This window comes from Miniopterus natalensis, chromosome 2, assembly GCF_054644295.1.
Source record: "Miniopterus natalensis isolate mMinNat1 chromosome 2, mMinNat1.hap1, whole genome shotgun sequence".
In the NCBI taxonomy this organism is placed as follows: domain Eukaryota; kingdom Metazoa; phylum Chordata; class Mammalia; order Chiroptera; family Miniopteridae; genus Miniopterus; species Miniopterus natalensis.
Genome location: NC_142082.1, coordinates 74,175,749 through 74,187,877, shown reverse-complemented (window position 1 = coordinate 74,187,877; position 12,129 = coordinate 74,175,749). Strand labels below are relative to the sequence as shown.

Here is a 12,129-nt window from a genome sequence, read left to right as displayed (position 1 = left end):
CTTCAATTTTAAATCATAGCCTTGTTGGGTAAAGTAGCCTTGGTTGTAGGTCCTTGCTTTTTATCACTTTGAATATTTCATGTCAATCCCTTCTGGCCTCAAATGTTTCTGTTGAGAAATCAGCTGACAGTCTTATGGGAGCTCCCTTGTAGATAACTGACTGCCTTTCTCTTGCAGGTTTTTAATTTTTTTTTTTTTAATATATCTTTATTGATTTCAGAGAGAGGAAAGGAGAAGGAGAGAGAGAGATAGAAACATCAATGATGAGAGAGTCATTGATCGAGCCCACAACCCAGGCATGTGCCCTGACTGGGAATCGAACCCTGCTCGCCTGGATCCTAGGTCAACGCTCAACCGCTGAGCCATGCCCGGCCAGGCTCTCTTGCAGGTTTTAAGATTCTTTCTTTGTCTTTAACTTTTTCCATTTTAATTATGATGTATCTTGGTGTGGGCCTCTTTGGATTCATCTTGTTTAGAACTCTCTGCACTTCGTGGACTTGTGTGTCTTTTTCCTTCACCAGGTTAGAGAAGTTTTCAGTCACTATTTTTTCAAATAGGTTCTCGATTCCTTGCTCTCTTTCTTCTCCTTGTGGTACCCCTATGACATGGATGTTGTTACGCATCATTTTTTCTTAAAAGTTCCTTAAACTATCCTCATTTTTTCAAATTCTTTTTCTGCTCTGATTGGTTGTTTTTTCTAGCTTGTCTTCCAAATAACTGATTTGATCTTCTGCTTCATTGAACCTAGTGTTTATTCCTTCCAGTGTATTCTTTATTTCAGATATTGTATTCTTCATTTCTGACTGGCCCTTTTTTATGGCTTCTTTGTCCTTTTCCATGTTGTTGAGCATCCTTATAATCATTACTCTGCACTCTATATCTGATAAATTGCTTACCTCCATTTCACTTAGCTTTTCTTCTGGAGAATTCTCTTGTTCTTTCATTTTGGGTCTGTTTCTTTGTCTCACCATTATGGCTACTTCTTTGTGTTTTTTCCTATGTATTAGGTAGATCTGCTACAACTCCCAGTCTTGTTATGGTGGCCTTATGTAGTAAGTGACCTGTGGGACTCAGGGGCACAGTGTCCCTGATCATCTGAGCTGGATGCTCTAAGAGTGTTCCTTGTGCCCATAAGTGGGCCTCCTGTTGTCATTGAGTCTTAATTGCTATTGGTCCATTCATGCATGGGATTGACACTCAGGCTGGCTGACAATGAGGCTCCACCCCCAACACAGTGTGAAAGCTGCTGTACAGGTGCTTATCACACAAAACAGAATTCACCTTAGCAGGGTTTGGTGCCTGCCAAGATCTCCCTGTAGATATGCTACTTGTGAAGCTTATTGGATCCTGATCTATTGTTGTCTGAAGCTGGCCACTGGGTGTACTGTTTCTGAGCCTCTTCAGAGGTACTCTGGTGCAGGCTAATGTCACATGCTGTCTGTGACTGGCCCTGGGCAACATGTTTGGAGCTATCAGCAATCCTGCAGCAAGCTTTCTTGAACAAAGGATTTTTCAATTGTTTTAAACAATAGTTTGAAAATCAATTGTTTGGCTTCTAGTTAAAGTTACATGAAATACTAGATGACCTAAAAAGCTGGCTCCAAACATCTGGGAAATTTAGATGAAATGTAAAAAGTGTTCCTTTAAATGCAGAGTAGCATGTGTAAGAACATAAGGGAAATAATACCAGAAATAGAGAAAAACTGAAAAAGCAGAAGAGTGAGAGTGTGAGCAAGTGTGGGTGAGATGGGGGCGTATGATGGGAAAGAGATGGGGAGGACAAGTGAACAATGTGTCCTGATAATCTGGGAGCTTGGGTTTTAATGCAGGATAGGAGTATGAGACAATTGAAGGATGTGCTTCCTTTTCAAGCACATATGAAATAGCTACAATGATTGATCACACACTAAGCCACAAAACAAACCCCAGCAAACACTAAAGAGTTGATATATAGACTATGTTTCTTACCCCAATGCATTTCAATTAGTGATAATAATAACATAACCAAAAGCTACTGGTATGTTGTAAATTTAAAAACACACTTGTAAATAAATTTTGTGTTAAAGAAGAAATCATATTTGAAATTTGAAAATATTTAGAATGGAATGAGAGGTAAATATCTACACTCATGAGAAACAGTTAAAACAGTATTTTGAGAGAAACATTATAGCTTTAAATGCTTATACTAAAGACGAAGGAGGAGGAAGAAGACTGAGAAGAAGAAAGATGATAACCAATGAGTTCACCATTCAATTCAAGGGGCCCTGGCTGGGTAGCTGTCGATTAGAGCATTGTCCCAATATGCCAAGGTTTCAGGTTCGATACCCAGTCAGGACACATACAAGAAGCAATCAATGAATGCATACATAAGTGGAACAACAAATTGATCAATCTCTCTCCCTTTCTCTCTCTCTCTAAAATTAATAAATAAACTAATGAATTAATTTAAAAACATTTAATTCAAGGAATTAGAAAAATTAAATAGAATAATATAGAAAACACACAGAAGGTAGAAATATATAAATATAATGATAAGAGCAGAAAATTGATACCATAGAAACCAAAGAAATAATAGAATAAACAAACCAAAAGCTGGTTTTCTAAAAAGACTAGTAAAATGGGCAAATGTTAGGGAAAAGTTGATCCAGAAAAAAAAAGAGAAAAGGTATCAATAATATAAAGAATGAAGACAAGGACATAACTACAGAGGCCGAAGAGATTTTTTAAACATTATATGAAAAATGTTTATAATAATAAATTTGAAAATTTATATAAATGAACAATTTCCCAGAAAAAAATATAATTCACTCAGATTCAAGAAAAAATAAAAACCCTGAATATTCCCCTAAAAAAGATACGTTTAAATCTTAACTCCCAGTGCCTCAGAATGTAATTTTATTTGGAAAATTGGTCTTTGAGGGTGTAATTACTTAAGATGAGGTCATATAGGAGTAGGGTGGGCCCCTAATCCAATATGACTGGTGTCCTTACAAGAAAACAGCCACCAGAAGACACAGAGGCACAGGGGGAGAAGGCCACATGAAGGTGGAGGCACAGATTGGAGTGATGCAGTACAAATCAAGGGAAAAAGGGGTCTCCAGCCATCAGCAGAAGATAGGAAAGAGGCATGGAAGAAATTCTTCCTCGGGGCCTCCCAAAGGAACCCATCCTGCTGACACCTTGATTTCAGGCTTCTGGCCTCCACAACTGTGAGAGAATAAATTTCTGTAGTTTCGAACTGCCCAGTTTGTAGTTCTTTGTTATGGCAGCTCTTGGAAACAAACAACCAATAACCACTAGAGTGACTGAAATAATAGTTTAAAATCTACATGTGCACGCATGTGAATGCACGTGTGTGTGCATACACACACACACACACACAGAGTGATCCATTTCAGTCTCCATCACATGGACAAGTAATCTGAGGCCCTGAGAGGTTTGCTGTACAGATTCCTTAGCAGCTTGGTGGTAGTAATGGGTGGGCAGGGTGGTGATGAGTGGGATGGGCATTCAGAGTAAGTGTGTAGGTTTCAAGCACTCTAGTGACAACCCCATGCTCTGAATTGGGACAGTCGGCCTCCGTGCACTTTTCACAGGCTTGTCTTTTCTTCCCAGGTGCATGAAGGTGATGTAAAATTAATTCTCTATCCCAATGAGAATGTCTTCCGAATTCTCTTTCCTGATGGATCAGGCCAGATATAGTATCCACTGAAGCACAAGGACACCTGTATTGACACATATAGCACCTAAAAAGTCTGGGGTTCAGGGCTGGGGCATGGTTTTACTAAGGCCTGTACCCTCTGTAGAGCTCTGCTTTCCAAGGGGATCCCAACTGACTGCTTGTGCCTTAACCAGCTTCCAGTTATCCATCAGGAAACCTGGCTATGCTCATCCTCAGTGCGAAAGAGAGCACATTCACATTTATCATTCTGGAAGACAGTGAAGGCAGTGAAGAAACGTGTATCCGGGCCCTTATCAACAACAACGGCCATGTCACCTTCTATGATGAAAACAGAGAAATCTGGTAAGCTTGGGTCATGAGTCCCAAACTTTTCCCCATGAAGAGCAGTGTGGTTAAGGCTAGACTCATTCATCTCTCTCTCTCTCTCTCTTTCTCTCTCTCTCTCTCACTCTCTCTCTCTCTTTGTGAATTCATTCATTTGACTCACACATAAGACAGGTCCCTGACTTCAGAGAAGGAGCACTATCCTTGTCCCACCAATGCTTTCCCCACGGCTGAAATGGCAGTCACAGACTCAGTGCAACCACTTCTATTGGCTTCATCTCCTTTACACCTCTTGAAAGTCAAACCTCATGAGAATTATTCTAGAAAAACCCAGAGCCCCTCTGTTCTGGCCTCAGAGAGGAGGGTATGGTGAGCGCTCTGGAGACATATGTATTATATTCAAAAATATAACTTCCAAATATTTCATTGTAACTGAACTTAGTTCTTAAGTTCCCATTTCTGGTAAAGGTGGAAAACTTCATCTTATCAATTCAAGGTAATTCAGTCACTTCAAAATTTTTGCCCATCTCTTTGGGGTAAGGACTCTTGTCTTTTCAGAATTTCCTGCTCCCCTTGCATTGTAAGTGGACAGGTAGTGAGAAATGCATATTATCTTGGATCAATGTTATACTTTCTTTCTCACTGATAGTCAAAGCCAAACTTTTTTCTTTTTAATTCCAAAAAAAGAAAAAGGATTTTCATACTCTAGGCCTTGGTTTTTAAGAATATTTTCTCAGCTATGGGTTTTTTCAACACCATTTCTAGCTGACTACTGTGTTCTCAGAGGTGTCTACCCTCCCTGGATGGCCCTTTGTATAAAAAATGATGTCTGAAAGGTGGAAGAAGGTACTGGATACAAGAAGCACCAAGTAGTGGAGCAAGAAACCCAATTAATTATCCCAATGGCAACTGGCTACATGCATGTCTCCCTAGTGACATTTATTTTTAGGGCAAGGGAAGACTTTGGGGAAGTCTACTTTCATTTTCTTGGTGAGAAAACTGAGGCTCAGAGAAGCTGATAAGTCATTTGCCCTGAACCATACACAAAATTACAGGCAAGAAGTCTTATCGCATTTTGACTCAGCCTGAAATTAAGCATTTTTTTTAAATTATCAAATAAGGTTTGCAAGAGAAACCACATCTTATCCCTGACTCTCAGCCCATCAAAATTCAGGGGGAAAGATGGTGCTCAGAGCTAGGTAAGGGCTGCCCCGCCTGCTCCAGATTCTGATTCTGTCAGTCTGGGGTGGGGCTGGGGGTCTGCACTCTTTAAAAGCTTCCCAGGTGGTTGTGCAGGTCAGCAGGGTGTGAGACCCCAGGCCAGCATGCCCTCCACTGAGCCTTCAAGGCTTCAGAAAGCAGCCAAAGCCCATGAGCTGGCAGCAACTGCCCACCATTCCCCTGTCTGCCAGGCATGGTCCCCCCAAAACACTGTAAGACAAATATAGGGGACCCTGAAGGAAATACTTCCAAATCATTAAAATCAACAGGAGCCACCTACGGCCCTCCCTTTGGGTCAGGAGTGGATGGCCTTTGTACTGACACCCACCCCTTTGCTGGGACGCCAGGAAAGCCTCAATCTCACAAGGAAATGGGCCCAATGTCTCGTGCTGGGAGACCACAGCAGCTAGTGGTTCAGTCTCTCTCCCCTAGAATAGCCTTGCTTCCAGGCCTTGGGCACTAGCCTCGAAGCCATTTTAGGGTCCAGGAGCCTCAAACTTCTCATCTCCCACCTCTCTCCTTGAGACCTACTGTCTTCTTGTTCTGAAGTTTTTCTGAAACAGCTAACCACTTCACCATTTATGGGTTCTCAAGAAGGGGGAAATACGCTGACAGTTTTCCCTTCTAATGCTGAGCTCTTCATCCCCTGGAGAAAAGGGGAGGCTGCCGGGGTTGAAGCGTGCTCAGTTAGGCTTGGAGTGGGCCTCGTCAACCTCTGCAAATGGCTGTGCAGCATCCTGCCCACCAGGCCACAGGCAGGGCCTCCATTCTTACCCACTCTGGCCTGGCCCCTCTGCCCACCCACCAGGCAGCCCTTGCCTTTCCCTCCTTGCTCCCCAGCTGCTCCCACAGCCAAGAACACCCTCCCCGCATAATGTCACTGTCGTTTTTCTTGTCTGTCCTTTTTGGTGCTGGAGGAGCAAGCTAGAAGGAAAAGGGAAGAGCTCCCACCCGTGATTCTCCTCAGCAGGTCCCGGCCCCTTCTGCACATGGGCCTGGTGCGCCTCTCACCTCCTTCCAGCAGCCCCTCCACACTCAGCTGTATGCAGTTGCCCAACCTTTCTGTCCTATCTCCCCCAAGGGCAATTGCATCTTATCTGGGTCATGCTCTAGTTTGGCTTAAACCAAAGCAAAGCAGCGGGCACTTCAGGCATCAGACGCCTGGATGAGAGAAGAACTGTCTCTGTGTATCCCCTACAGACACCGGTCACCTCCTAAAGGTCATTCCACAGGGCAGAATGGGCTACTCAAGCTGGTTCTCTCCCCAGGGGCAGTTTTTCTTTGGTGCTGCAAAGCACCAAAGAAAAATGTGATCCCATAGCAGAAAGGTCCCTGAGGGAATTCAGTGTTAGAACTGCAATCTCCTTGTCACAGAGAGAACAGTTTTGTGGAAAAGACCCTCCAGTCACTTGGGAACACAGAGCTGCTCAGCCAGGGCCCACTGAGCCTAATCATTGCTAGAAATTTCCACAGCTGCTCCCCAGGTCCCAGCATCACCTCCTCACCCCAATGCTGATGTTGATGGAGAGCTCCTCTGTGCATCCGGGCACTGGAAAGGATTTAGAGACAAGATGTTTTAAGGACTACATATTTCTTGAGTCTTTTTTTATTTCTGTCTCTTTGGGAAAAGTAGATGGCATAGTTGTAGTTTGCCAGTATTTAGAAACTAAACACCAGCATTGTCCCCAACCTCTAGGCCCTGGACTTGAGGAATCTCAGACCAGACCTCCCTCCAAGCTTCAGGGTTCCCTAGAGTGAGGGGCCCCAGACCTGCCTGAACTCAGGGTCCCTGGTGGTGGGTCTACACACTCTACCCCCTGAGGAGGAACCTCCAGATTCAGACATCTCTGGGTGTTCTAGATCCCACTGCCCTGAGGTAACCTTAGTCCAGAGTTGGGTACCCTCAGGCAAGGACAGACCTCTAACCCCAGGGAGCAGCGAAGGCCTGGTGAGAGAACTGTGATAGGAGCCATTGAAGGGTTAGAGCTAGAAGGATCTGCTCCCCCACAAAGTGAAAGAAAACCCCTCTCTGCCCTCTTCTCTATCAATGATAATAAGGAAATTCTAATGTTGGCCGAGTTATTGCTATGTAGAGGCATTTAATCCTCATAACAACCCTCAGAGTGAAGTACTATTACCTGCATTTTGCAGGTGAAATTGAGGCAGGGAGGCTAAGTAACTGGCCCCACCTTGCACATTGCCACCTTGCAAGAGGCAGATCTAGGCTTTGAACTTGGAGACTCTGGCCCCAGAGCCCACATTTTTAATTGCTCATGTGCATACAACCTCTCGTCTAAGTAAAGAGAAATGAGGTTGGCCAGGCTGGGACCCAGTGGTAAAGGGCTTAGGATTGTTGCACTTTTTTCAGCGGGCAATAGGAAGCAACAGAATCTAAGATTGGGAGTGACTAAGAGAAGTTCTCCTGTTGCAGGTGAACAGGCTGCCCTTGGTCAGCCTCTCCTTCTGAGCCAACCTACAAGGCCCCTGGAAAGCCCAGAGGAACCTGGGAGGTGGTCTGGGTAATCCAGACTCCCCCAAATCCTACATCCTCTGGTTAACCCAGGTCTCAGAGTCTCTTCCCTCTGTATTCAATCCTCAAGAGAAGTTGCTACCCCAATAGCACAGACTCCAGGGACAGCCTGGTGGGATTCAAAAGCAGAAGCCAGGGACAGAGGGATATGGTGGGTCTCAAATGCAAAAGAAGGATGGCTCATAGACGAGTAAGACCGGGGCTGGGGAGGGAGAAGCCCATCCACCCTTCACTCACCCAACACCTGTTTATGTGGGTGCCAGGCACAGTGCTGGGTAGCAGGAACTCATCAGGGAACCAGACAGATGTGGACCTTGCCCTGAAGGACCCCATTTTACATCTACATTTTAGTAAGGTAAAACAGGCAATAAACAAGTACAGTTGAGTCTCATTCAGGATGGTTCTGTTCTATAGTCTCCATGAACACTGAGTTAGTGAACACTGGACCATTGCTCACAGAGGAAGTGCAAGTGTATTTCACATAGAGACACAAACATGGGCAGAGCTGTGAAGCATTTGAGTCATCTGATGTGCACATTCCCAGCTGAGGCTGAACAAGGTGACTGTCTCCCAGAGGATGGGGACAGGAGGGCAGGGCACTGTGGTGCAGAAGCCTCAGTTCTGGGGCCAGGTGGAATCTACCAGGATGGGTTGCTTTTAGGATTTAAGATTACCTGTGCAAGACAGAGAGATGCATATATTTCTCCTAAGAACAACAGGCTCAGTATTCACTACATGCTCAAGCTGACCTTATAGAACCTAGCTACATATCACAAATAATAAGAATCAACTGTATGTTTTAGTAAATTATATGGAGGAAACTAACAAGGGGTGAAGATGGAGAGTGATATAGGGAACCAAGGGGGCTGGTCAGGCCAGGGTCTCTCTGAGTAAGTGACACTTAAGCTGAGACCTAAAGGATAAGCAGGAGCCAGCCGTGCAAAGCAGGTTGGGAAGTCTGTTCCAGGCAAAAGAAACAACATGGAAGAGCCCTGAGGAGGTGAAGAGCACGCAGCCCCTGGGACTGAAAGGAGAGAGTGGGAGTGAGAGGCCGGGGCACAAAACAAGGCTGCAGTCCCACACACGAGGGCTAAAGGGCCACACCTTGTCTTGGGCTTGCCATTCTGGTTGGAGCTTCTCCCACCTGCCAATACCTGTGGGAGCCTGTGACCTGTTTGTGGGCAAAGGTTGAAACAAGGGAGAGAAAGAGAGGGAGGGAGCAGGCCTGTGTCACCCCTCACCCCAGGGCCAAGTGCCCTGACTGCCTGATGGGACTTCTTGATCTAGGTTGAGCCTGAGCCAAAACTTGGGCTACTACTTTGCCAAAGGCAAACCCCAGAAGGCCTGGAATTGGTGGAACCTGGACCTCCATGTCCACGCACCCCCTGTCCAGTCTATCTCCTTAAATATCAACCGGTACATCAAGATACAAATCAGGAGCCAAGATAAGATCATCTTCTGCTTCACCCACCAAACAAAGCATATTTGCTTAAACCTGGGCACCAAGTACAAGGTAAGGTCTCAACTCCCTCTACCTCTGCCCACTTGCACGCAGGCCACAGCTGTCTTGGACGGGTCTATGCCACGGGCCCCCGGCCATGCATGACTCCAACCCATAGGAACACAAGGCCACAATATGAACATACATTATCTTGTCTGACACTCACTACAATCCTGTCAGATGGCAGGGACAGAAACAAAAGAGAAATGTGTGTTCCCAGCCTTACTGTTAGTGTCCTCTTCTCTCCTCCCAAATGTGTTCTTCTCAAAACAAATGACCACCTGGAAGTTCAAGGCTCTCTGCCTAGGCCCAGCAGGAAGTCACAAAGGACTGTTAGTTTCCTCAGGCTGCTGTGATAAATTACCACAAACTGGGGGGCTTAAAACAACAGAAGTTTATTCTCTCACAGTTCTGGAGGCTAGAAGTTTAAAATCAAGGTGCCAGCAGGGCCACGTTCCCCCAAAAGGCTCTAAGAGAGAATCCTTCCTTGTCTCTCCCAGCTCCCCGTGGTTCCCAGTATCCCTTGGCCTGTGGCAGCCTCACATCAGTCTCTGCCTCTGTCTTCACATGGCCTTCTCTCCGTGTGTCTCTGGGCATTGACCTCCCTCTCCTTTCATAAGGACACCAGACATTGGATTTAGGGCCCACCCCAAGTCTTCATCCAAGGTCTTTAAATACATCTGCAAAGCTCTATTTCCAAACGCGGTTACATTCACAGGTTACTAGGGGGTAGGACTTGTCCGTGTCTTTTGGGGGCCACAATGCAACCCACTACAACTGGCGAGTCTGGACCCTAGAGTTCTCAGTGTGAGAGGGCAAGAAGGTGGGCTGTTGAGACCCTTCCTGAGGACTGGAGTCAAGAAGAGGAATTGGCAGACCTCAGAAGGCCTGGAACTGGTGGAATCTGAACCCCTACATCCACACGCCCTGTACCATCTATCTCCTTAGCTGCCCACTGAGACCCACGTAAGACTGTTCCTGTTCCAGCTCCCCTTCCCCGTTCCACAGAAGGCTCTTTACAGACCCACCAGAGAGGCATTTGAGGCCTCTGACAGCCCGACTGCCTAGGGTGACAGATGAACATGTCTCTTGGGAAGTGAGCCAGATGGAGAAGTAGGTTGATGAAGGAAGCAGCCAAACAGCAGACTCAGGCAAAATTAAGCTGTATGAATATTATTTGAAAGGAGAGGAAGGAAAGTGGCAGGTTAGGGTGACCAGCCACCCCAGTTTGCCCAGGACTGAGGGGTTTTCCAGGACATGATACTTCAAGAGCTAAAACTGGGACAGTTCAAGCAGATCCAGACAGCTGGTCACGCTAGGTCCTTGCCTGGGAAGGCCTGCTATTTTACAAGCTAAATAATGAAGTCCCAACCTTCTTACCTACCCTGAGTCTCCCTGAGCAGCCACCTCAGTAAAGAGATGGCACATACTTATAGTCTACCCCAAGTTTTCCATTTGTGCCTGCACGGTGGTGACAAGCTAGGAGTGGCAGCTAGAATAGAGAGGGCATGAGGACCTGGGCCACTGGTCTTCGAATAACAGTGGGATTTCACTGAGAGAGGAGGGTCAGCAAAGAAAATCAATGCCTAAAAGAGTGGGTGAGTGGCTGATGTGGTCAGAGTCTAGTGCCAGTGGAGGGTGGGCCCCAAATGAAAGGAATCAGCACAGATGTGACTTACAGCAGGGTGCTCCCAGGCCAGGCAGCAGGGCACCCTGAGAACACCAGTCCCTCCACTGCCTGTGGGACACCAGGCAGGCCTCTTGCTCTTTCTGAGCCTGTTGTCATTTATAGTGACAGGGTTATTGTAAGACTTCAATAAGACGCTTTATGTGGAAACATTTCATAAGCTGGATACTTCATAGAAATAGAACACATTGGTACGATCCCTTAGTATTCTCCCACCTCCGGGAGACCCTTTGATCTGCCTTCTGAAGGTACAAACCAAGGCAGAACCAAGTACAGGTGACTTCATCCCAACAAAACCCAGACACGCTCCAGGGAGCCCTAGGTAGAAGTGGGGCTCGTCGGCAAACACTTTGGACAGTCTCCCAGCTGTGGCAGGGTCTTCATGGTAGGGGATCCATGGGGAGAAGAGGATACCCCCAGGAGGGCATAGCGTTTGGACGGCAGGTCTCAGGAGCTGGCACCCTTAGGCTGGGGTGTGGCCACTGGCATAGGCCCAGTGCATGTGTCTGGGAAGCAGCAGAAAGGTTGCCACCGGCAGGGCTAGGAGCAGAGATTTGCCCTGGCGAGTGGAGTTTCCAGGGAAGACTCGGTCCTGGCCACAGGGACCTAATCCTGGGGTGGGGGGAGCATGGTGCTGGGACAGTGTATATCCTCACCAGGCCTTCCGTGAATTCCCACAGTTCGTCACCCCAGAGATGCAGAGTGAAATGAAGAACAAAGCACTCCTGGAGGTGGAATTTAGTTCAACGGCTCGGAAGATCCAGGTCCTTCTGAGGAAAATGAGTAGGATCCTGAATTTCCTGACCATCTACGACTTGAAAAACTTCCTAGAGAACAACGAGATCTTGCTGGTGGTGGAAAACATGAGAAAATTATCTTATTTCTCGAAGAAGGCCAGTTGCCCCATTGTCCAGGGCTTCTCCAGCACCCACTGAATGTCTCCGGAAGGTGATGTCGTCAGGAGTGCCAAGGAAAACCCCAAAGTCTTGTTTTTGCCTTTTGAGATTTGTTTTGTAATTTGGGACCTGTCACAACAACTTGGTTTGACAAGAAAAGTCTTTGGGGTTCTGATGGAATCTGTGGCTGGGGACAGAAAAGACTCAAGAACCGGCCTGAACCTGACAGCGTTAGGGCAGGCTGTCTAGTAGGCAATACACGTCCACACCTGTCCTGCTTGCTCCTTC

General features: G+C 46.4%; 1 protein-coding gene across 1 annotated transcript in view; it reads left to right on the top strand.

Annotated features, from left to right (window-relative positions):
• Positions 1–11,880, top strand: part of ERICH6B (glutamate rich 6B) — a 51,111-nt gene extending 39,231 nt beyond the window's left edge. Inside the window, exons 8-11 of the mRNA XM_016205375.2 lie at positions 3,616–3,701; positions 3,863–4,024; positions 9,045–9,270; positions 11,626–11,880. Coding sequence (XP_016060861.2) covers positions 3,616–3,701; positions 3,863–4,024; positions 9,045–9,270; positions 11,626–11,880 — 729 coding nt within the window. The remainder of the gene's footprint in view (positions 1–3,615; positions 3,702–3,862; positions 4,025–9,044; positions 9,271–11,625) is intronic.
• Positions 11,881–12,129: the final 249 nt, after the last annotated feature.